Source organism: Petromyzon marinus, chromosome 28, assembly GCF_048934315.1.
Source record: "Petromyzon marinus isolate PM22_M1 ecotype Great Lakes invasive population chromosome 28, UKy_Petmar_22M1.pri1.0, whole genome shotgun sequence".
Taxonomy (NCBI): Eukaryota; Metazoa; Chordata; class Hyperoartia; order Petromyzontiformes; family Petromyzontidae; genus Petromyzon; species Petromyzon marinus.
The window spans coordinates 5,820,421-5,846,782 of NC_133694.1; the positions used below are offsets into that span (position 1 = coordinate 5,820,421).

The following is a 26,362-nucleotide window of genomic DNA, read 5'->3' on the forward strand; positions in this document are numbered from 1 at the left end:
TGAACTCGCAATTTCGAGGTTGCCACTTCGATCTGACAAGTTAGTTAAATTCTAGATTTAGTTAGTTAAACCCACCCATCTCTGTCGACCCAGCAGTATGAATGCGTGCACCGCAACCTGCCGATCGTCGATCGGCAGGTTGCGTGTGGTGGGTTAAAGTGTGGGTCCTCTCACTGCTTTCAACATGTCTGGTCATCGTGAAGTAGTTGGCCACATACCCTCTCCAGTAGAGGGGCTCATTCACCAGCTGTGGCTTGAGCCAGCAGTGTCAGGGCTCCATCTTTACCTTTACATTAAAACCTTGGATTGCGAGTAACTTGGTCTGCGAGTGTTTTTCAAGACGAGCAAAAATTAAAAAAAAAATATTAATTTGATAAACGAGCGAGGTCTTGCAATACGAGTAGTACGTGTACGCTTTGTACTGCCGAGCGTCACGTGATCACAACTGACACACGAGTGCTTTGATATACGGGTGCTTTGGATTACAAACACGTTTCCGGAACGAATTATGCTCGCAATCCAAGGTTTTACTGCATTATGATTGTTATCATCATTGCTGTTATTCAGCCAGAAGGAACACTTCTTTGTCTTGAGCCGATGGGTGGGGAAGCAGTGCTTTATTCCTTTACTCATTGAGCTCACCAGCACGTGGAAGCACACCAGCACACATTGCAATGTGGACAAAGGCCCTGGCACATCTGCCAAGAGTCCATCAATTTGTGTACTGCAGTCTTTGTCTTGGGCAGTGCATTAAAGCAGCGCTATGTATGTATGTATGTCGAACTTATTTCGCAGAGTACGTAGCCAACCGCGCTAATCAGAGGTGCTATCATTGTTCCCGTCAGATGCAAGCGCTTCTGCAGATTTGGCCGAAGCTGTTGCCAGTCACTGCACTTGAGCTGCTGGACTCGAACCACGCCGACCGCTACGTACGATCCTTCGCCATCAAGTGCCTCCAGCACCTCAGGTACCCCCACCACTCACCACGCACCACCCCCCCCCCCCCTTACCCACAGTGCTGCAAATAGCAGGATAATCATAGCACACATTCACCTTGAAGCCACATGGCGCTCTGCAGTACGGTTATTAATGTTAAAAGTTTGTTTTATATATATCACAGATCTTTTTTATTACTGCCTTGACCTTTGCAATGCCTTCTTGGCTCTGTTAATATAATTTGTTGAGATGCTAAAGGACAGTCGATGGAGTCCGTCAAACAAGAGGCTTCTGTGGTAGACGGCACGGCGAGCAGAACTGGCGAGTTAGCGGCATTCATTTCGCGGCCCTGAGTCTGCCGATGTATCTTTGAAAGTCGAAATCGTCCAAAGTTTTGCCTGCGTGAACATATGCTGCTGTAAATCATTGGTCCGGAAAGCCCATAAAGGATGGTGGACTAAAATGTTATTTTTTTTTTCAGATAATCCCCAACAACAGCAGCAGCAGTAGCAGCAGCACTGGCTCGCAATTCGTTTTTTCACACATTTATGGTTGGAGATCACGCTCGGTGGCACTGTGGTTCCTTCAAAAAATAGCAGTTGACACAGTTTATGAATTGACTGGTGAACACTTTTTCCCCGTTATCCCTTCATGCTTGTGTCGTCATTTGTGATTCGTAGCGCGCCGTTCGATGAGCGGAAGGCACGTGAGCCTGGAGTCCAGAAGGTGGCATTAGACGATCCCATAAGCGATGGCTCCGTGGTTTATGTTCAGGCTCTCACACAAGCATATTTCTGATCTTATCTTATATAGATTTATATAGCGCTCTCGTGCAAGGTGCTTTGGAATAATTATACAATTGTACGAAATGTGTTCGTGGTTAAGATAAAGAGCGGGTTTATTAAAAGTGGTGGTGTGTAGTTATTGTAACACTAAGGAGGACAGGTGGGAGTGGTTTAGGAAGGGTTGGGGTAATGATAGGGGTTGGGGTAGTGATAGGGGAAGTGATTGGTGTAGTGATAAGGGTTGGGGTAGTAATAAGGGTTGGGGCAGAGGTTGGGATAGGCCTGGTCATAGCTGGGGTACCGGGGCAGGGAGTAGCAGTAGGATAGGCAAGTGAAAAGAGTTTGGATGTTTTCGGGGAGGAACGGAAGCAGGTCAGTGAAGAAGATTGTTTTAAATGCAGGAGGAGGGGAGTGTGTTCGAGTGAAGGGTAGCGAAAGGGAGAAGGAACCAAAGCGTGACTGGGCGCAGGGCGAAGAAAGCACAGAGAGGGAAAGTAGAGATTGGGAGCGTAGAGGACGAGACATGGCAAGATGAGTGCATCATTTATTGGGCTATTTAAATCAACGTGGATAATTCAACGGAGGTAACGCGCGCTGATTTGAAGTGCGCCGAAGTGCCCTCTTTTGGGAATTGCAGGTGGTAATATTGGTCCTGACATTGCTACGCCAATGGACTACTCCACTGATTAGTGCTGTGGGATGTTTCAATCATTGGGGGGGGATGAGGTTTAATATTTAACGGACTCACAGTCAATCGTTGCGAAAATAGAGCGATCTGGGGAGAACTGGTGCAAACTGGCGATTGGATAAAGGCCCTGCCGGATGAACCATTTACACCTGCTGCGCAAATAACCCGCACACAATATAACAGTGCCAAGCAATTCCTAACTTTCATACATTATTTTGTGTACCTGTGAATACGGTGACACGAATATCTGAATGATTACATAAATGGTGATTTGTGAAACATTATTTTTTACTGTTCCTGTGTCATCCTCTGCCCACACACCTTCTTCCGTGTCTTTTCCCAGCGATGACGAACTCTCTCAGTACCTACTGCAGCTTGTCCAGGTTCTCAAATACGAGCCGTACCTGGACAGCGACCTGGCTAAATTCCTGCTGGAACGTGCGCTCGCGAACAGATGCATCGGACACTTTCTTTTCTGGCATCTTAGGTGAGGATTTCACATCAAAGATTCCTTATTTTAACTGCGTGTATGATGTATTAGATGTCTTAAGTGTCTACGCTTTAACATATATGTTGTCGCTACTTTTATGGCATTTGAGACACGAGTGAAATTCTCTCCTGGTTCAAATAATAATGCGGCACTTATCTCTGTCGGGATTCCTGAGCCAGTGGTGGACATTCAACGTTCACCGCACACATTCAAACATTGTCCTGCACATTATGCAGGCCGCAGCCTGTGCCGCGACTGAAAGAACAGGGAGGGGGCGGCACAGCCATGGGTCGAGAACCACAGATGTGATGGCTACACATGACACACTGTAGAGGCCACAGCGTTTCGCCGTAACATAAAATCTATTTTGTCGTTTCTTGAGTGGAATCGCGACTTTTATACGCGCGACGATTCGCTGAAGAATCGAGGATCGGCTCAATTAAAATGTTGCCCCTTCGGCTTGCAAATCGAGCGCTCCGACGTCACGTTCAAGGTTGCCCGCTTCCGCGTTATTTTGCCCGCGTCGTTAAGTTGCTCGTGTACGTGCTCGCCGCAGGTCAGAGATGCACGTTCCGGCCGTGTCGCTGCAGTTCGGCCTCATGCTGGAAGCATACTGCCGCGGAAGCATCGCACACGTGCGCTCGCTGATGAAGCAGGTGGGGTCGTCCGCACTTCACCTCCCCCGGCTGCTGGCAGCCGCCAGCATCCGCCATGTGTTTTTTTTAGAGTTGCACTGCGCGCTGTTCAAGTTTATTTCGTTTAATTGTGTGAAAACTCAAGAAAGCAGAATAGAGCCTCATTTGCAAGAGTCAGCACATGGGTCACCAAAATGAATCAAGTAAATCACGTACAAATCAGCACGGGAATAGTAACGACTCTGCGTCACGACGAATTGAAGATATTGCACACGTAATTCCATGGAGCGCAAATGGACTCGGGCAGACTACCTTCAGATTGAGTACAGATTCTTGTGTGGCACGATGTCCGATGTTTTCGCTGTGCACGCTTGGAGCTTCTTCAGGAGCAGGAAATCAATATACACAGTAGCCGAATAGGAACCAAACAGTCAGTAGCTTAACGGGAACTGAACATTCGCTTCCCCTTAGAATCTCCCCCGCTCGTGGGGGGGGGGGGGGGGTGGGGGGAACCGTTGGACGTCATGCCGAGCTTTACAGCGCTACCGTGAAAACCGCAGTAGTTCTAGCAGCTCCTGTCGTGGGGTCAAAGCAGAGATTGCATTGCGGTCACCACGAACGCTTGCTATTGATTTCCCCACAGGTGTGCCCGCGTGTGCGTGTGTGTGTGTATGTGCGCGCCATCAGTAGCGTTAATGGAGTGATTTATACGACTTCCAGGCAATTCGTATTAGCCCTGCTGGCCTCAATTGCCACGTGGGATGGTGAGCAACGCGAGTTGGCGCCCGTGCTCAATTTTCTCGCCAAACCGCCGGCGCGCCTGAGATGGTTTTGCAGTCGGGAGTTGCTTGCGTGCATTTTGAGGCGGTGATTGAATGAGGGGATGCCACCCGCATTTTTAAGTTTGGCGAGAAGAAACGAATCGCGTGAAGTGTTTTGGAGTGCTTTGAAGCATTAATTGAAGCACCAAGTGGTTAGCCCTTGGTATCGCTTTGAATCAAGGATTCAATTGCGCTGCAGACAAGGTCTTGGCTGATGTAACTTTCCATTCCATTCATCTGTACCACGTGGTGCTTTGCAACAAAAAACACTTCTTCATTGCCCTCCCCCATCAGCTTTGAGTAGAAACCTAGCCTTGTGTTTCAGAGGAAAACTTTTGCAGTATCAAAGTAACATCCTGACGAGAGGCAGTGATTAAATGCACTTCGTACAAATGAAATTCCTAAACTGTTTTCACAAACGATGGAGTAGTAGAAGCATCAAGTGCCCCGTAACCGGTTTTTAACCTACCAGTCGGAACCAAACCCGCCTGGCCATCTAGACACTACTCAAGGGGATCATTGAGTTATGAGCTATACCAGCACATTGCAGTTTGGGTGGGGGAATTTCGGGATGAGAGGCTATTTATGAAAGCGGTTTTATACAAAGATATTGAGATTTATATGGCATGTATAATTTTACTGGGCTGGAGCGGTGGCACAGTGCTTAGCGCACTTACTGTGCTATAAATCCAATGAGCTTAATTGATTTCATGGCTGCAGCTATAACATCAGTGGCGAGTGATGCCTGAATTATTGCTGCGGGCACGGTCAAGAATGAAGTATGGTTAAACAATCCCCATTACCAAACCAATCTTATTCGATTCATTCTCAGAGCTGAAATTTTGCCAAAGTAAGTGCGTCACAAAACAGAACGTGAATGTTTTGTGCAGTCATTGGTGACCGGGCGCAGACCTTCAAGATTTTCTCCTTGAGAAACCAGTTTAATCAGAGGTCGTAATATTCGTCTTGGCATTGCTGCACGTTGGCCTGCTTCCATGAACAGTGGTCTGGGACTTTTCAAACATTCAGGGGTTTAGTTTTTAACTCACGATCTCTCTGATGCCAGCGTGGTGCTTTGACCTAAAACCAAGCTTTTTTATTTTACCAGGTAAGGCTCACCGAGCTATATCGCTCTTTTTCAGAAGCGAACTGGCCACAACGAAGTGGTTTATTGTGTGGACATTTATAGCAGCCAAATACTCTAAACGCATATTTATCAATGTAGAGAGAAAAAACCGGAGGACCCGGAGAAAAATCCACGCGGCCACGGGAAGAACTTACAAATTCCAAATATACAGGGTCGGGATCGAACCCACGATCTCCTGCATACCAAGCGAGGTAGTTAACGTCTCGCCACCACGGCGCCCCATTGAGCCACCCGGCCACCGTGACAAAGTTGCCAGGGTTGATAGCTGGAAACTCAATCTACGCTGTAGGTAAAAAAAAAACCACCCGGCATAGCTGGGGATGTGACGGCTGACCTCGGCGTGCTCCCTGGCTCCCCCCCCCCCCCCCCCCAACTCCCGCAGTGCGAGGCGCTCACCAAGATGAGGGCCATCAATGACCTGGTCAAGAGCAGTTCCATGAAGTCGAACAACAAGGCGAAGGTGATCGACGCGATGCACGCCTCCCTGCGGCAGACGTCCTACACGGAGGCGCTCACGGGACTGCAGTCTCCGCTCAAGCCCTGCGTCATCCTCAGCCAGCTCAAGTGAGCATCTCGCATATTGAACGCGTGCTCTTTGTGATACCCGCCGTGTGTGTGTGTTGAACTTTTTTCGCACAATACGTAGCCAACCGTGCCGGTGGTGCACGAGCACAGATAACAAACACTCGACACATTCGTCAATAACACTGTGTGCCCTTAAGAGGGGAAAATATACAATTGGCGATGTTTTGTGTAATGGCTCTTCTCATCGAAGAGGTCCTTTTAATATAAAGATGGGCCATTGCCTGAAATGTCATGTTATATATTTTTTGGGGGTTGCTTTGTTTGGAATGCAGTTATGCTATGGCAGACCCATTGGGTTAGACAGCCAATCAATCAGTATAGGACTAGGACCCATATCTTGAAGAGAGGATTTTTACCTATCACATCTGGTAGTCACCAGCAATGGTTTAATCAAGCCTGACTGCTGCTGAGAAACACTGTCAAAACCAATCCAGAGTTTTCTTTTATCGAATCACTGCCGAAATGACATACTCCAAAAAGGCCGTGCAGTTCACAAGAAGTGTAAAATATTCTCTTTTTTGCGTGGAGCGGCAGATATATATATGAAGGTAATCAATTTCCCTACTTATTGTATTCGTATGTACATCCACGTAGTGGGGGGGAAAAGTTATTTTTAAAAGATAGCAGTTGCAGGTAATTTGATCGCTTGGATAATGAAGATATCATTTCTCGACAGGTGGTTATTGGTTCTGTAACCTAATTGATGTGTCAAGTCAATTTGGCTCTAAGCTTGTTTGAGTAAATTATTTAACTTTTCCCTGTTGCCAGTCCTGAATCCATAATGGGATTCATATTCATATGGCATGGACCGTTACATTCCTAGCATACCGATGTAGCCCCACTAGATAGTATTACATTTACCAACCCTGTAGGGATGGTTAACAAGTTGTGTTGTGCCTACTGCTGCTCTTCTTAATGCTCCGAAAATGTGTAGCCACTCGCAAAAGTGTCCATGCTGTGAGAGGTCAGAAACTCGGTTGGGCATGCGGGTTCCACGTTGTGTTTCACGACTGTGCGTCAACCCGCGGTGAAATTAGCATTTATATTTGTGAGCCTCGCACCGAAAAGGCGTGCTAATTTTAAGCGTGCTCTTAAGTAAGATTCCCATCCGTACTCACCGTGCACGTGGTGGTGCTGCTTGCATGTGTGTGTGTGTGTGCGTGCGTGCAGTGTGGAGAAGTGCAAGTTCATGAACTCGAAAATGAAACCTCTGTGGATGGTTTACTCGGACGAAGAAGGGCTTGAGCCCACAGGCGCCATCTTCAAAAATGGAGACGGTGAATGGCTCGCATTGGCTTCTTTCGCAGTTAAATTCTCTGCCATCATTTTGTACATGTGTAGTGACTCACTCCGAGACGAGGTTCTCAAGACACCTTCTTTTATTCCTACACGTCTACGTCGGGGAACTACAGACGCCCTGCGTGCTTACACGCCAGTCACACATGCATCTCTTGACGGCACTGCCTAGCTAGTACAGTTGACAAGCTGGCGAGCAAGCGGCGTCTTCAGGTGGTCGAGACGGCGGCGACGAAAGTGACGGACAGGGACACGGCGAGGGGGGTCCACTCCCAGCAACAGCCCCGAACCCTCGTCCCGGGCCTCCTTTTATCCGCCCCGCCCCGCCCTAGCCACGCGCCCCCCTTCTAGAACCTACTAGCGGGTTCTCGGCTTCCAGATGGGCCCCTGTCCTGAGCTTTGCTTTTGATCTCCTCATGCTGACGTGCTGTCAGTACCCCTTCCCGTCAGCAGCCCTTGTTATTACACGACACATGCACTGCCATTTTGCCATCCACTGCTGGGTTGAGGCATCTCCATACCATGTGGCTTCTGGTTGATGGAGGTTGGAGGGGGGGGAGCATAGATATGTGTGCATAAAAGTAAACTACAGCAATGGATCTTGCTGCTTTAACCTCTGCTGGCCACACTTTTACTGACCCTCATGTCGGTTTAGTTCTTACCTTGGGTATACACTCATGTCTTTGCTTTTGAATTCGGGCTCATGCAGTTCGCTATGTCTGTACCGGTGCATTGATTCATCCAATAATGTTGGTTCTAAAGCTCATTATACGTGCGTCGAATCTTGAGCGTAAAAAGAGATGTTTTAAAACTCGTTATATATGTTGCACTTAATTGGTTCACGTGATCCCCTCCAACCACTAGAGGCCGCTATTTTCGCCTCAGTGGAAAGTGATGCGGTCATCTAAGCTCCCAAAAATCAAGGCCGAAGTGAAACTAATATTTAGAGAGAGAGAAAAAATCACTTGCAAAAATGGAACGGCCACACTGGGAATGCAACAAAGAAAGTAATAGACACAGAGTAGCAGAAGAGCTAGACAAGGACATTTTCGGCAGCAAGGCGGCCAGGAGATGACAGCACAGCAAGTAGGTCCGTGATCCTGCCTATGCAGACCTTTGTCATTTCCTCATAGCCATTCATTCTCTCTGGATACTCCCTTTCCTCCCGCATGCAAAACACTCGGTGGAATGGATTGTTGCTGAACGTCACGACGCAGTGTCGTACCGCAAAAGAGTCTTGAGGCTCGTCGAGGCATTCCTGGAACAATTGAGCATCACTAACTTACGTGCTCATTGACGTTGTAAAATACTTCTGCAAGAATAATATTATTATTGCATCACGGTACAGTTAATAAGTTATTACATCACGGTACGCTACAAAGTCATAATAAACTTTGTAACGTACCGTGATGCCGCTGAGGATTAGTGGAGGCAAGGGTGAGGAGGTTTAATTATAAAATAAAATGCCAAATTATGCATGACCGTTGTTTACCCCCCCCCCCCCACTGATAAACAACCAACGTTCACCGTGACACGCAGACCTACGGCAGGACATGCTGACTTTGCAGATGCTGAAGCTGATGGACAACATGTGGAAACAGCAGGGCCTTGACCTCAGGTGAGAAAACACGAGCGGTGTTCAGATTACCCCAGCTCTCCTGTGACTGGCCCCCACTGTGCCATTGCCACCGTCTTTGTCGCACCATGTAATGTCACTGAGAGCTTGAGCCAGCACCGATTGGAAATGCCCCAAACTAATGTGGACCCCTGCCCCCCCCCCCCCAAGTAATAATGTAGCTTAAAAGGCCACGCTAAAAGTTGTTCGTACCAAAAGTTGTTCGTAACAAGATAATATTGCGCAACTATACATCATGAAGCAACACAAAATCAACAAGGAATTCTTTTTATTTATTAGCAGTGATACGAAGCCATGGTTTCATTGATTTTCCACATGGACTTTCATCCAAGCTCCTCTCTCTCCAGCTTGATTATAATGTTCGTGCGGTTAAGCATCGGCAGTGAGAATTTTAATGAGAGTTTTATGCCATCACATTAACTTTCTCTCTTGTTTTAAAATCTTAATTTTCTCTCCGAGTAGTGAGGCACTAAAATTACACCTTTGAATTGGGAGTATACTTGCCCGTGTTCTTTGTTTTCCATTCGCAACAAAAATCACAGTGGAGTTCAAATGTTGTGGAATGCGCTCATGAAATTTGGATTCTCACGGAAATTATTAAATACATTTTAGCTGTTATATTTAAATTAAATTTTCCATATTCAACAGTGTTCCTGTATAAATGCACGAGTGAATGAGCGGTATCCTGACTCCCCTAGCGCACTCCCACTGCCTGTCCCCCCCTCCCTGCCCCTTCCCCCACTTCCTCGCCCCCTCCCCCCTCAGCTCCCACCCTTGCTCCAGCCTCCCACACTCCCGCTCTCCCACGGCCAGCCTCTAGCCAATCGGAATATGGGAAATGATGAGACAAAGCGGTTATTTTTTTTGTATTAAACACATTGGAGAATGTGTTTATCGGGACCTCTGTCTTAATTGCATGGACGGAATGTACATTCCTTTTTGTGGACGATAAAGTGTAATTAAAATTCCATCTCCGCAAACCAGGTTGGCTAATATGGAATTCTTGCCAAATATCCTTCAGAAGATTGTCTTTCTGCTTACATTGGCATGAGCACTGCCCATGCATACATTCATCATCATCATCATCAGTCATCTATCCAATGATGGAATAATGCCTCACCCATGTCATCACTATCGTTCAGGGTGCTGCCATACCACAGTCCGCCTCGCTCGTGTGTGCGAGCTGATCTCATTGCTCCATCTCCACGGTGGACATTCTGTCACCAGTCTCGTGCATCGTCCATGATCCCTTCAAACAAAGTCCTGCCCAAGCCCACTTGTCCACAATAAAAAAAACTGTCGCAGATTGGCGTTCTTAGTGTTCCGATTTCGAGCAGCCAACGCATGTTGACTCTTCAGCTCATGTTCCATGTTCTCTGTCAAACTCCATATTTCAATTTACAAAGAGCACTCCAACTTGCTCTCGCTCACCTCTTCAAGTCACGTCTTCGTTCCCGCTCCGCCTTCACGAGTTGCCGTAGGTGTGCACACTCCATTGTGCTCTCCAGTTATGTCCCTCCAACAATGTTTTCCTCTTGTTGGGCAAACCTGTTGTGTACGACATTTATTTTTGGTCATGATTATTTTTTTAACCCAACTTTGCAGCCTTTTTTATTAAGCTCTTTAATCGCTTGCTAAACCTTCTTTTTCCCATTAACTGTGGGAATTGTTATATTTGCTACATTGTCAGTTAATACTTTCACCACTTATGTTTATGTCTTTTATTTCTCAAAATCCAGCATTTTCTAGTGCGTTGCTGACCTTCAAATACGGGATATATGTGTACACGTCACCACTCACAATAACTTTAACCATCCATCTCGAAGGAAAGTTACATTTAGGCAGGTGAACATTGAAGCAGGGCTAATACTGATCGTCAATCACACCATGTGACATTGTAGAAGACAAGCTTGCATTGTCTACCAAATGATCCACCTTTATCCATTTTTATTATTCCGGTAATTATCCTTGCACTACGTTACCATTATATCCCTATCATAGGGTGTGCTACTGCGGTGAAAGCCAGTCTGTCCTCGTAATTTGCTCTGCCATTGATTAATTAACTTTTGTCCTCTCAAACACTTGCCCTCTCCCCCACACCGCAGGATTGTCCCTTACGGGTGCCTGTCAACGGGCGACAAGACGGGCCTCATTGAGATGGTGCGACGCGCCGAAACCATCGCCAACATCCAGCTGGACAAGAGCAACATCGCGGCCACCGCCGCCTTCAACAAGGACGCACTGCTCAATTGGCTCAAAGCCAAGAACCCCGGGTGTGTGCCATGTGTGCGGTGTGCGCGCACACACAGCGGTTAGCGCCACGCTGCTCTATGAACCCGGCGGCCCGAGTTCGATTCCTGCTCACGGCCAACACCAGTGACGATTATCTGAACCGTCCATAGGTCGGCTCAGCCTCAAAATGAGTACCTGGTGCGGTGGCCACCCACCTCTTTGCGTGCTGTTGCTGCCTTCATAGGTGCTCTTGCCCCAAACAGTCTGTTAAAGGCTTTCAGGGGATTTTTGAGAGTGCACAAATGTGCGAAAAGCACGCAGACTCTGCACTTGTGCATAAACCATCAGTGCTTCCTGAAGAAGTGCATTGTGGTCCCCTTGTCCTTGCGCTTCTTGAGGGAAATGCGTGCACAGACAGCCTCTGCTGTGTGCTTTTTACACATTTTTGTGTTTTTGGAAGTAATTTTTTTTTTAAAGCCAGAACTTTTATTTTATTGCGATGGGTTCCCTCGCATCAATTGGTCTATGAGTTTTGTATTGTTTATCATTATTTGTTTTGCCTTAAATGTACAGCTTTATTTCCCCCACCTTTATCATAAAGGTACTAGCATATAATTTTCATGTAATTGGTTTAAATCGTAAAAAAAAAAATACTCTTCAAATTCGGTGCATGCGTTGTGAGAGAGCACACGAGGCAATGTCAATCAATGCAACGGTGGTGGCTCATCACATGCCTACTTTTTAGTCTGCTGGTGCTGTTGAGGAAAACGCTGTCAATGATCACTCATTGGGCCGATAACCAAGGACGTCACAACGTACATCGACGTTGACGAACACCTCCACCGCTGGTGCAGAGAAACGATTGTTTGACCTACACGACTTTGAATCTCCTTCAAACCGGAGCGGGCAGTTCATGAGTCCCAAGTGCGGAAGTGGGGCCACTAAGCGACACATGTATGTATGTATGTTGAACTTTTTTCGCACCGTACGTAGCCGACCGTGTTAATCGGAGGTGCGGGGGAAGGACAACATACTAAACACAAAAATGCAGTTATAAAGAAATGAGTTTGCAATCGAGATTTAAAAGTACATAGCTGCAGTGGCTTCCTAACATTGGAAGAAAGAGCATTCCAGACGGCCCCAGAAGCGCATCTGAAAGTGCACAATGCTTATGAAAGAGGCCGTGCGCTATGAAGTATCTGGCCAGCATTACAGACCAGGCCATGTAATCGTCATCATCATGAGTGTGACATTGGATCATTATATAACTTTGGTGGCAGCACACAAGAAAAAGTAGATTCATAACCAACACACTACTCACGTATGCATACAAACAAAGTACCCCTCTATGCCTGTTGTGAGAATATAGTTAAATGACACGTGTGTGTGTGTGTGTGTTGGCTGGGCTCATCATTGCCCTGTCCTGAGTAATAAGGCACCACCGCTGAGATCCTGGTTTCACAACTGGATATCTGCCCCTAGACCAATTACTCAAACGTAGAGAGTTGATGGATTTTTGTCCAGTTATTGATGATTGCACATGGAAAGCATCATATCGATTTTGTAATTTGGCCTTGTCCTGCAGTGAGGACTAAAATCTATACGTATAAATTATGATAGACAGTGAGGAAAACACCATTTGTATTGCATGGTAGCACAGTATACAGGAGGGATAGGGAACCTTGTCCTCACCGAGGGACGAATATGGCTTTCAAATATATATTGCGGGCAACTACGTATTCACACACACACACACTCGCAGCTCGTTCCCTTGTGTCACTGCAAGAGGTCCTTGCAGAAAACTAAGCGCGTTAGCTTGCTAAAATTACGAAACAGAGTTATTACCAGGTCTAAAACATTTGGTTTGAGGACCGTTCATCAGTGGTGAGCCTCATGTGTCCACAGGACCTGTGAGATAAAGTCGCAGGCCGTAGGTGCCCCCACCCCTGGTCTCGAGTAAGATAATTGAGTCGAATTCAATTCAGAAGTAGCACCTGTGATGTAATTAACCAGCGGTGCTCACTGATGTGACACCACGGTCTTCTTGACTGCAGGAAATCAGCGAGGAGGTTTCCGTGCCTTGTGACGTATAAATTAAATCTCACCTTAGTAGCTCAATGAGAAGCAGCAGTCGATTTTGTTCATCCTGAGAGTCTCGTTCTGTTGTGTGTTGGCACAGGGATGCTCTGGAGAGGGCTATAGAGGAGTTCACCCTCTCTTGTGCCGGCTACTGCGTGGCAACATACGTGCTGGGCATAGGAGACCGGCACAGCGACAACATCATGATTAGGGAAACGGGGCAGGTGAGTTTCTGATTGGGTAGTGTAACACACCAGTGGCTTGGCTATCGAGGGTGTAGGCAGTGCAACTTGATCGGGGCTCAGGGGATGGAGGAGCCTGGGTGCTGCGCCACAAAGAGACGGGCGGGAAGGCAGTCAGGGCAGCTCTGTTTAATTTATTGCAACAGGGTCAATACCAACCACGCTGCCGTGGCGAGATGTTAACTACCTCGCCTGGTATACAGGACCTCGTGAGTTAGATCCCGACCACGACGCCTGTATATATTTGGAGTTTGCATGTTCTCCCCGTGGTCGCGTGGATTTTTCTCTGGGTCCTCCAGTTTTTCCTCCATGTTTAGAATATTTGACTGCTATACATTCCACTTGATAAGCCACTTGGTTGAGCTATCATTTGTGGCCAGGTCGCTTCTGAAAAAGAGCTATCTAGTTCAGTGGGCTTTACCTGGTAAAATAAAAAGAGTTTAGTTTCTAGTTTAGTTTCACTTACATACTTTGCACTTACTATTACTGACTGACTGATTTCTAATTATGGCCGTGTTCCCAGAGGAAATATAATCTGAATATGTTTACGGAAAGAGTCACAGGGTTAGTGAGACCAAAATTCAGAAATCTAGTAAATCGCAATAGAGAGTGAACCCTCGGTTTAATGGACTAACAAAGGAGTGTCCGTAGAATCCGATTGTCAGTCAATGACCAAATTACCTATTTTGAGCACTAAATCACACCCTACCACACACAAACTACTTACTGATAGTTCAGTAATGATGATTATAAAATATTGTAATGCTCTTCATAATAATAAAAAAGCTACACAATAATAATGTAATAATACCTGTACATACCTACTATAATCACCGAGGAATGTCTGTCCTTAACGCTTGTGACGTCACTCCACATTGACCAGCCCCCCTCATTAATAATCATGAGCGGGTGACGTCTTTCAATATGGAGTACTCCCCCCCCCCCCCTCACTAATAATCATGAGCAAGTGATGTCACTCCACATCGAACAGCCCCCCTCATTAATAAATTAATAATCATGAGCAGGTGACGTCCTCCAAATGGCCACTCCATTATTACCTACTATAATGAGTCAAGAATGCAACGCTCGTGACGTCACTCCACGTCCATCAGCCCCCCCCCCCATTCATAATAATTAGCGGCTGACGTCACTCCACATGAGCCGAGGCGCCTCCTCCCCCCTCCTCGGCGTCAAACTTACAACCCTCACTACAACGGCAGAACCCTCACGTCACGTGATCTCCGTGACGCTGTTGAGACATCGAAGTAAAAAGCACGTCATGATGAACAAGGGATTATAACATTAACATGAAATAACTCTGTGTCACCGCGGCCTTACAAATTGTACACGAATTGATGCAATTAATATCACGTCACGGTCTGCTTTTCGCTTGCAAGTTTCAGATTTACTGCAATACACCCGTCCTTGGACGGGTAAAAGGCTAGTTAATAATAGTCATACATTACAGTATTAATACTAATACAGTACTGTACATTCACACTTTCTTCAAATGCACACCCATTGCCAACGTCATTTTTGGCAACAACATTCATAAAGTTTACACCTAGATAAACAACTGTTCACTACTGTATAACACTTACCAAGTATGGGAGAAGTCGAGAGAGCCTGAATAATCCATACATTGCCATGATCGATAGTGGTGACCCAGAATATATTATTTCGAGTCAGAGGAGACAGAAGCGAGTATTGACTGGACTAGTTTCCCCATTAACGGACTGAGTCTGTTGCTTGGGGCAAAGTCCGTTTGTTCTCTGATCTTCGGACAAAACTCTTGATTCAGCAGACTTTGTCCGTTAAATCAGAGATCCATTGAATGGATGTCTGTTAAACTGAGGTTTTACTGTAATGATTAATATCCCATTATCAATACACTGCTGGATGAAGGGCTCCTCATACTATGTGGGTCATTGCGATTGTTTCACCATACTTCACCATGCTTGGACAGTGTGAGTTGGTGAAGGGGCAAGAGCCGGATCCAATATCCCTTGCCGCTGACGTTAGCCATGGCTGGGTTGGGAATTGAACATGGGTCACGAGGTTTATAGTGTAGCGCAGTAACTACTCTACGGCTGTTATTCATGAGCAACTACATGATGACCATAACGTTCTGTTCAAAATATGTAACTTTACCCACCATGTTTAGTGTCATTTGATGTGTTTGACAGTCCTGTTGGGGAATACCTGTTCACTTGCGATAAAGTAGTAACAGTAATGCTATCCTTTATTTATCTAGGATATGCAATATAGCCCTGCTGAGTCACGAACGTGACCTTGGTTACATTGGACAATTTTATACGAGCAGAATATTTAAATCGTGCAATGGCCCCTTTTCGTCTGGCTGCTCACAGCTCTTCCACATCGACTTTGGCCACTTCCTGGGAAACTTCAAGAGCAAGTTCGGCATCAAGCGCGAGCGGGTGCCGTTCATCCTCACGTACGACTTCGTGCACGTCATCCAGGAGGGGAAGACCACCAACAGTGAAAAGTTCGACCGGTGAGCCTTCCAACGTAGCTGCAGCCCTAGCTTCCAAAATGCGCATTAACAAAAACAAATCAATCGTTCAGTACGTCGTGGAGCAAGACGTTTTAGGAAACGTCTTGAGACTCGTCGATGGTTTCCTGGCTAAGTGGATACAATTTTTTTTTATCGTAATTGTACTTTTTGCCGCACGTTTCGTTCCAACGGGATGCCTATATTCCCGGTGAGGCGTGCAGAGTTTTAATCGCGATGTAGTGGCACATTTGTTTGGCCTTGTATAGTTGTTTTGACCCGTTGTGGTATTTTATCCTGAACAACCAAGCCACCTTGGGCCTTCATCGATGTGGCCAATCAAAGAAAGGATTCATCCACACGGGCTGAATGTGATGGAAAATAAATAATATTTTGCAACAAACTTTGGGTGGCAACTTGGCATCGCAGTCACGAAGCGCCACGACCGCAACTAATTAAACCATTTCCATATTAAAGGTTCCGCAGGTACTGTGAGCGGGCCTACCTGATCCTAAGGAAGAACGGCCACCTCTTCCTGAACCTCTTCTCCCTCATGCTGGCAGCTGGCCTCCCAGAGCTCACGTCGCCTAAAGATATCCAGTACCTGAAGGTATGCTGACTTTCACTAAAGTTATATTCATCATCACCAGCCATGACCTAGCCACTTGTAGATGTAGGCTCCGCCACGGCCTCACCATCTCTCACGGTCTCACGATGTATGCGAACAAGCAGCTGACCTCTATCTGGCGTCTTCCTTCCATTGGCTGTCATTCAATTACCAGCATCGTCCACATACCATCATCACTTTGCCCAGTGTGTCCTGTCCAAGTCCACTTGTTTATTTCTTCTTAACGATCAATGTGATAACTCTGTAACTTTTTTTTGTTCACTGATTCATGCATTCCTCATTTAATGTGTCTCAGTGTAAGACTGTAATGCCCAGCATGCATCTACCCATGTTTCTTCATTTATTCTTAGGCTCTATTCGTCTGTGTTCAATTCATATATCATGGCGTGTATAGTCACTAACTGAAAACTTTCTTCTTTAAGCATGATTATAATAGATTTTTGGAGTGGGCTACATAAGAATCTGGCCAAACTTGTATTGTTAAGAACCCTCCACCACCTGACAAAGCCAAACATCCTGTCCTGTGTATCAGCGGTTAACACATCAATGATCACTGTTTCAGCTCACTGGTGAGTTGATGAACAATCCTTACAACAAAATCTAGCAGCAGTTAGATGAGGCGTTTCTTTTGAAACTACATCAAACATGATCAGGATAAGGTTCAGGAAGTCAGAATAACAGTCCAGGAAGTTAGACTCACCGTGTCACCTGATCCAGTTTCTGAAATAGGTGTCACGACCTCACAGGAACAGCCAATCGTAATATTGGCTGCGAAGAGCCTCACGTTAAGTGTTCACTAAGCACGTTTACACATTGCTTTTCGTTATCGAATGAAACCTTTCAAAAATGGACTGCATCCTGTTCCCGCTCAAGTTGTTATTTCCCGTGCGCCCCTCCAGGAGACGCTCGCTCTGGAGAAACGAGAGGACGATGCACTGAAACATTTCTGCCAAAAGTTCAACGAGGCTTTACGTGAGAGTTGGAAGACCAAGGTGATGTGGATGGCTCACAATGTAGCAAAGGACAATCGCTGAGACGCGCTGCTGATGTCGGCGCTTGCGAGGCACACGAAGACGGCGGGATGGCACGAAGTATCGGAGAGATGAAACCGTCAACATTTCGAACTTCTTGGAAACACTCATCCAACCGTCGACCCAGTGTTGTATGTTTCTACAGTCAAAATGAGTTCAGAATTTCAAACAAAGAGCCTGACAAGCATTTTTTTGTGAATGCAATATATTTTCTAAGTTATTTTTAAACTTTGTATTGTTATTATTAACTTTGTGGAAATTTCAAGTCGTGCTGGGGTTTTTTTTTATTGTGCGGGGGGGAGGGCTTTTCTTAGTGTTTTTTTAATGTAAGTCAAATAACGGAAGACGAATAAGAATCGGAAAAATTAGAATTTACTTTTGGAATGGCCGTTCAGCAACTTAAACGACAATGGAAGAAGGATCGCAAACACAACAGAGTGGTAATTGTTTAATTGCACAGCGAGACTGTTGGGACAAGACGCATTTCACACTGCAGTTAATGCCAGGGTGCGACACTTTCTGGCTCTTGCTGTCCTGAGTTGTGGCGAGGATAGAAAAGCCACAAATGACCACCCATATGAACGGCATCAAGGTATGAGCTTTTTTTTTCCATTAACTACGGAAACTCGTGAGCCCGGGTCTGACAACACACCGATACGATGGGCCAATTCACATGTTCGGTTGTTTCCGTCTCGATTTAAAGCTGTAGATAAGCTTTTTGTCGTGTTTTCATTTACGTTTCGTTGTTTCGGTGAAGCAGGATTGAGAAGCGCGCGCGTGTGTACGTGCTTTTCTTTTTACATGCTTCTATTAGGAAGTTGCTGGGCACAAGTATCTTAAAATTGCTGTTTATTTGTGGCTTGCGTGCCCAATGAATGACAATTCACGCTAACCATGACAGTACTACTGAAAGGTTACGTTACTTGACAGTGAAAGGAAGGAGGAAGCACATTTGGCTTTGGCTCTTGCTTAACTAACATGATCAAGTTTGCATATGTTTGTTGAACTTTTCTCAATGGAGCATGCTCCTCTTTTTGTAATTTTGTCTGCATGGAAGACTTGATCTTACGAATTGTTAAGGGTAATTTAATTTTTGTTGAACAAAGTATCATGGCTACCAAAGACAGGGCATCTTTTGAAATTACAAAAAAAAATCTTACTTTTAAATGATGTCTGTCATACATTTTTAGCGCCGATATCGGCATTGTCCAGATATAGGGTTCCTTAATTAGTGATGCATTTCCACAAAAGTTAAACACCCAGATCGCCACATTTCATTTGAAGCAGATTAAAAACATCCTTGCCCATGTGGCATAATCAGATCACTCAACAAAAAAACTAAATCGCCGGTTTTAATGGTAAATTCAACTTCGGGTGAGTTGCCATGAAAAAAAAACAACACGAGTGCCTTCTCAATTGCACTTTATTCTCAGTTTTAAAATCGAACCCAGCTGCACAGGTTTTGGGATTTTAATAATCTCGGTTTTCTATAGCGCAACTTGCACCAGGACTCAAAACGCATCACTTACAGCTTAAGTTACGGAGAGAGAGCCCGCTGGAAAAAACAGTTTTTAATACGCGATTTAAAAAGTTTGAACAAACTCGTATTCCCCAATGGACCGAGGAAGGGAATTCCTCAATTGCCGAGCCTGGCTGCAAAAAAAAGCCTCCGTCTCTCATACAATGAAGACTGGTCTTTGGAATAATGAGTAAGTGAACCACAATCGAAAGATTTCAATTTTCGCAGTGGAATGTAAAAAATTACCAGATCGGTGAGATATTTAGGAGCCAACTCATCCAGAGCCTTAAACGCGAGAATAAAATCTTGAAGTCGATACTTTACATGGAGCCCAGTTCAAGGAGGAAAGAATAGGAGTGATATGGTCACACGATTTCAGTCTGGTTAAAACCCAAGCAGCTGAGTTTTTAATATATTGGTAGTCAATTTAGAAGACTTTTAGAAACGCCAGCAAGCAAGGTATTACAGTAATCTAACCTTGATTATATGAATGCACGCAACAGCCTCTCAGCATCAGGAAGGGACAGTGTAGGTCTAAGTCAAGCCAAGTTTTTGGAACTGCTGTGGTGTCATAGTCAACGCTTCCACGTTGGCCCAGCTGGGTTGCAACGATGCCGTAGGTGTTGTTAAATGTTGACAGCTTTGCATAAACAACGAGCTACGCAGTTCCAATGGAGCACATGTACATTATTCAGTAGCATGCAGTGTCTAGCTGTTGGACAAAAGGCATGCATATGCAGTAATATAAAATTATGTTTGTATCATCAGCAGCAGCAATACCATAATCATCGTCATTCTACACACAACGGCACGATTACGTACAATCCTGTTCATCTGCGTTATTTTCCCAGAAGCATGCTCCAGTTTCATCGCTTTATCTCGTATTCACTTGTCCTCGCGGCTTGCACTCCAGACCCTGGTTTGGATATTTATGCAGATTACGGCACACGTTTAAACGTTGTCAATGGTTTTTTTCTGTTGTGGGGGTGCAGTCCTGGCGTGCATGTTGATTTAAAAAGATCTATTTTAAATTAATTGTGCGTAACAGAGACAATGCGTCTCTTGGATGTATTCAGAATGTAGTCCAAGCCATTGTTTTTTCTACATTTCGTGTCCTCTCCGTAATTATTTAGCATCATCAGCTCCAGTTATCTCACCAAGACCCGTGCTTTGTACATATTATGGCCTTAATGACTGCTTTACTTGGGGGGGGGGGGGGGGGGTGGTGCACATCTCGTGAGGAGCTTGTGCTTTATAAGACTATCGTTACGGGTGAGATGTCGTGTTGTGCTGGCCGTGAGGGACACAGAAAGAGGTGGAGGGGGTGGGGTGGACATGCCACACCCGGTGGGCGGTCATTCTGTGCAATACGCGTTGGAATTGATTGCACACGATGTGGGAATGTTTTTTTTATTACGTTGAAGACTGTCTCATCACTGAATATTAACGTGGGGGTTTTTGCCAAGGGAGCCCGGGGTGGGGGGGGGTTACACAAACGGATTGTCAGCAGCACATTAGGAACATTCAGCGGCACGAAAGGGGGTGTTTTATTTACGTCCTGTGGTATATTTACGTGCTTGTAAGTGACGATGGCGGAACGATCGAAAAGCCTTTATTACAGTTTTGAGATGCAAACATTTTTCTTACATTCCAATATAGGGCATTTGATTTACATTTTCTTGGTATCTTTTTCGATGCTTTAAGCCGCAAATGGTGTATATGCGTTTGCATTCTTTTTTTTGTACATATCTCACATGCATACACGCATAGACACGGGGATATACATTTGATGCAGAGTTACAATGACCAATTTTGTAATCGTTTTTTCTGCGCTTCCTTACTTTGTCACGAAATCGCTATTAATTTAAAGTTTACCTTGAAATGTCATGCATTCTCAGAAGGTGCTTTCACAATGTTTGACCCCCCCTTGTATCGCGCACTCACTGCCGTTCTTTCAACCGGCTTTTTTGCAACAACAAAAAAACTGTGCTGTGTTTGTTGCCATCGGCAAGGTGGAGAACAGTGGGATGAAAATGTTCTTATGCAATATACTGAAACTTCGATGAAGACATAGCATGCTGGGTACTAACTTATAAATGTAAAATCATGTATGAATATAGTTTAAAATGTTTTGCTCTGTATATAATGTACCAGAAATAGTATTAAATGTGCGAGTGCATATTCAGGCCCACTGCTGTCTCCCTTGCGAGTGGTACGTATATGTAGCTTGTTTACATTGCTTCACTTCTGCTTTTGTGCTAAAACGCCGTTGCTTTTAATGCATGTTTGCAGGTGTTGTGTGTTGTTTAAGCATGTTGGGGAGTGGTGGCGCAGTGGTTAGCGCGCTGCGCTCCGAGCCCGGAGGACCCGAGTTTGATTCCCGCTCACGGCCAACACCTGTGACGATTATCTAAAACCGGTCCTGGGCATCCCCTAGGTTGACTCAGCCTCAAATTAATTCCTGGTGAAGTGTGCAAACATGGCCACTTGGGAGATGAAAGTGGCCGGGTGTGTGGTGCCGGCCAACCACTCCCTCGTATACCGTGCCGGCCTCAGACTTCATAGCTGATCGTTACCAGCACTAGCCCCAAAAGTCTATTAACGCTATACGGGAGATCTTTGTTATTGTTGCGTATGGCATGAAAACCTAAAGCGTATAACTTTTTAAACATTGTGTAACTTTTGAAGAGGATATACAGTTAAAATATACCCCAATTGGAATTAAGTGTGCAATTTTCTGGGATGTGTATGGTGCTCTTTGGCCATTTGGCTCTAAAGACTACTGATATAAGAGAGCGATGCTGTGGGAATTGGATGACATTTCAGAAGTTTATTTACCTATTTGTTACATGGCCTAAATTTGGTAGCTTTAATGTGAATGCATTGTTTTGCATTATTCCGGCTAAATATATTGTCATGCAAATGCAATGAGGAAAAGACCTTAAGATTGAAATGTAAAATAAAGTAGTAAAATGTGGCTGTAGTTGACAGAATAACACTGTAAGCTCTCGTTTCCAAGATGTTTTAAATTCAGTTTTGGCACAAATTTTGCTTGAATTGTGGGGAAGATTTTTTTCAGTTTTTTTTTATCAATATCCACACTATGGAACATACAGAAATGTGCGGTGTGTGGTTAAACATTTCTAGATTTCATGTGGTACAGCAGCAGTGCAGTGGTTAGCCACTTCGCTTTTAACCCTGTGAACAGAGTTTGATTCCCGGCTAACATCAGTGGCAAGTGACTTCTGAACCAGTCTTAACCCCTGACCCCCTTTCGACCCCCCCCCACCACCCTGCCTTACGAACGTGCACTGACCAGTGTGGTGAAACCAGGTCAACTATGCCCCATGACCAACACTGTTCTGGGTGTCATTTATTTAGCAGTGGATTGACAGGAGGGATGGAAATTAGGACTTAATTATTATCAATGACATGCACAGGCTGTAAATGTTGTATGGTGGTGTTCTTTTTCAATTACGCGTCCTTTCAAAAGTCTGTGCGTGGGATAAATGGATCATTCCATAAAACAGTTTTTTTTTGGGTTAGATCGCGTAAATATAAATGTGGATAATACCGTTTCGTATTGGAAGCCCCCCCCCCCCCCCCCCCCCCATGTTAACCCACTGAATTCCTATCGTAAGAAAAAAAATGAAACCGTAGCATTTCACGTCCAGTTAATGTTTTCAAAAACATGTGAATTACATGTTAGCTTGATACATTTATTTCATTGATCAGGGGATGATTTCGGCCATCGGGATGGTAGGTAAACAGGGAAGCCACTTAAAAAGTTTGGCTTGAAGTGATCCGTTCTTTCACCTTTTTAGTTTCGACAGCGCGTGACACTCGAAAATGCCGGGCCACTAAACCCATTGTGCTGCCAACGTGAAAAATAATAAATTTAGCTCCACACCGAGACCAAAAATTGGCAACCATTTAGATTTCAGTACTCCATTGTGGCACCTAAAGGCATCTTGACTGCTCCTAGGCTGTGGAACTAAAGGTTAGCCTTGTACCAATTCAATTGGTTCCCCGCTCAGTGATTCAATTAATTTTCATGATGCAAGTGTACGATTGGATTTAAGATTTGAGTTTTTTTTTTAATCTGCCATTGTCCTCAGCGTGGAGTCCTCTTAATGGGAGTATGCAGGGGTCAGCGAACCATTCGCATCCAAGCTCTCCGATGTGTATTCGGGTTGTATTGCATGTTCAGCACGAGTGTCTTGTGAAAGCTCTCCGTCACGGGGGGGGGGGGGGGGGACGTCGGACATCGTGCCGAACAACACCCACGAAGGTGCAACCCAAAGAAAAACAAGTTGGAGAGCAACGCAGCGCAGTCGCGAAAATCTACGCAGCGGTCTCGGAAAATATACGTACGGAACAACAATAACGGATTCTGACGCGACGGGATACACGCGTTGCGAACGCAAGGATTGATTTTAATTGATGTATACTCAAAGTAATCCCGATGAGCACAAGACTGATCTGGCTGTCAAGAGGCTCGTAATAATTTAGCATGCTTAGTGAGTAGAATGAATTACCCACGAGTCGTACTTGAGTGCAAAAGCTGCGAAAGTGGAGAGTGACGTCGAGTCGAACGGAACTTGACGACGATGACAGTAATTTCTTCCAGTCTCAAACGGCTGTCATTTTTGCACTGGGGCCTCAAGTTGCCCAGACGAAGACGCCCTGAAAATACCAAAATCAACCGGGGAGCGTGCGACGAAATGCGCGTCAGTGAAAATACGTTTCAGTTGCAAAGAAAGGATATGAATGTATATGAGCTTTGTTGTTGTTCTGTCTGTTGAATCAATATAAGGCCTGCAGACAAATGTGAAATTCGATGTGCTAACTCTGTAACATATCTTACACGCATTGCACGTGGCTCGTGCCCGTGTGCAGAACCTGCCATGGAATATTTGCCTTTGTATTGAAAATTGTTTGTATATGAATGTTGCTTTGCTTTTTTTAAAATAAGTTAAATTCTAGTATACCCAGTACATTGCAGGTGTTTGGAAATAATAAAAAAAACATGGCATTCACGTGTAAATAGCAAATGTGCAGCTACAGTACAATAAAAATATACAAACAAAAGTTGTCCGATGTTTTTTGTTGTTTCGCTTAATTTTAATGGCGTCCAGGAGATGGAGCAATTTAGTCAAATGACGTACGCTTGTGCGCGGGTGCTTCATGTTACGTTCGTTAAGTACAGAATATGTTTATAATTACATCCTTCAAACTGTTCAGAGTGAGTGGGCCTGGGCAGGACCCGTCGCTTTGATGGGGCGATGGTCAAGAATGATGACGGGAGTGGCTGCCAAGGAACGGAACGCGTCTGAGAGTACGTCCACCCAGGGCAGTGGAGCGGTGAAAATCAGTTTCAGTGCAGGTGCTAAGTCGATCCACGGTGGCGAGATGTTATTTTCCTCGCCTGGTATGCAGGAGGTCGGGGATTTGATCCTCTGACGCCTGACTTTGCGCCTTCTCCCCGTGGTCGCGTGGATTTTTTTTTATCATCTCCGGGTCCTCCCGTTTTTTCCCTCCACATTTCGAAACGTGCGTTTAGATAATTATTTGCATTATTAGGCTGCTATGAATTTCCACGTGATAAGCCACTTCGTTGAGCTATCATTTGTGGCTTCTGAAAAAAGAAGCTCTCAACTCACTGGGCTTTACCTGATTAAAAAAAATGATAGTTCCGTTTATTTTTTTTAGTGATTCGCTTCCATATACTTTGCACTCATATCGTGTTTTTTGTATTGTTGCAACGTTCTAACCACACCCCTACTGGACGTCGGTGAAAAATAGTTTGAAAGCTCATCGGGATTCCTCCAGTATATCAATACATTTGATGATTCTGGATTGTTACATCACAGGATGCTAAGAGCTGACGACAGCTTGGGAAGGCCTTCGTCCAGCAGTGGATTAACAACGGCCGATGATACATTTTCGAGGAATAATTGTTCACCGAAATGTAGCCTTCTTGAAGTGGCGAGGGGGCACACGCGGGGTGTTTGGTGTCGTTCGAACCACGCGTGGTCACTCGCAGCAGGGGGAGCGGTTCGTGTAGCGGTCAGCGCACCGGGCTACGAACCCCGGCGTTCCGAGTTCGATTCCCGGTCGTGCCTCCCCCCCCCGACTCCGCCTCAATTGAGTACCTGGTGCGGTGTGTAAACATCGCCACTGGGGATACAAAGGCGGCCGGGCGTGGTGTTGGTCACCCACAACCCTCGTGTGCCGTTCCGGCCTTCATAGGTGCACTTGCGCTAACCGTCTGTTCATACGGGGGATCTTTGTTTTTGTGTGGTCACACCAACAGCCGCCTTTGTCTCCCCCAGCGCCAATGTTTAGATATACAGGGTGTTTAAAGAGATGGACCCAATTTCAAAGCGGTATATTTCACGATAACAACGTTACAATTACACAGTTACAAACGGTTGAATTAGTTATCAAGTTGTACTAACGTTGTACTAACCACAGAGACAATTTCAACCGAGAAGATGGATTCTATCTTAGCAATCATTGGAAAGATTTGATAAATCATTTCAGTTCTTGATTGATTGTTCACGCTTACAGTGGCTTTCAGACAGCATACATAAAAACAAATTTCGTCTCCCCCCTCCTCTTTTCAAAAAATAGATGGACTAGTCCTGGCAAACAGCCAATCGTTGCGCGTGACGCAAACGTTATTTTTAAATAAATAAATAAATATGCCGTTTTCTAAATAAATTTATGCAAACCGACACACCTGATGATGACCGTTTGAGTTATGGTCGAAACGTCGTGAGAATTTTTTATTGTTTTATATATATTTTGTTATTTTGTTGTTTCTCTTCAACGTGACTTTACCGAAAAAGCTAAGAATATAATTTGTACTAACCATTTTATAAATGCTCTACGTGCCCTCCACCTGCTGTACGGACAACATCGAGACGAGAGTTGAATTCGTCCCAAACGCCTCTCAAAGTGAAGTCTTCTTCCACTGAAGTCACCGCTGCCGTGATTTTGTTTTTGAGGTCTTCCAGATTAGCCACTAATGGTGGGACAAAAACACGGTTATTTGACGTATCCACACTAGAAAAAGTCGCAGGGTGTGATGAAAC

The 26,362-nt window shown here is 45.2% G+C and overlaps 1 protein-coding gene across 1 annotated transcript in view; it reads left to right on the top strand.

Moving 5' to 3' along the window:
• PIK3CD (phosphatidylinositol-4,5-bisphosphate 3-kinase catalytic subunit delta) overlaps positions 1 to 24,353 on the top strand; it is a 75,950-nt gene extending 51,597 nt beyond the window's left edge. The window contains exons 13-23 of the mRNA XM_032962238.2: positions 846 to 967; positions 2,753 to 2,896; positions 3,456 to 3,555; positions 5,885 to 6,066; positions 7,258 to 7,364; positions 8,923 to 9,001; positions 11,125 to 11,292; positions 13,431 to 13,554; positions 15,942 to 16,087; positions 16,562 to 16,694; positions 17,612 to 24,353. Coding sequence (XP_032818129.1) covers positions 846 to 967; positions 2,753 to 2,896; positions 3,456 to 3,555; positions 5,885 to 6,066; positions 7,258 to 7,364; positions 8,923 to 9,001; positions 11,125 to 11,292; positions 13,431 to 13,554; positions 15,942 to 16,087; positions 16,562 to 16,694; positions 17,612 to 17,746 — 1,440 coding nt within the window. The 3' untranslated portion in view covers positions 17,747 to 24,353. The remainder of the gene's footprint in view (positions 1 to 845; positions 968 to 2,752; positions 2,897 to 3,455; positions 3,556 to 5,884; positions 6,067 to 7,257; positions 7,365 to 8,922; positions 9,002 to 11,124; positions 11,293 to 13,430; positions 13,555 to 15,941; positions 16,088 to 16,561; positions 16,695 to 17,611) is intronic.
• The last annotated feature ends 2,009 nt before the right edge of the window (positions 24,354 to 26,362 follow it).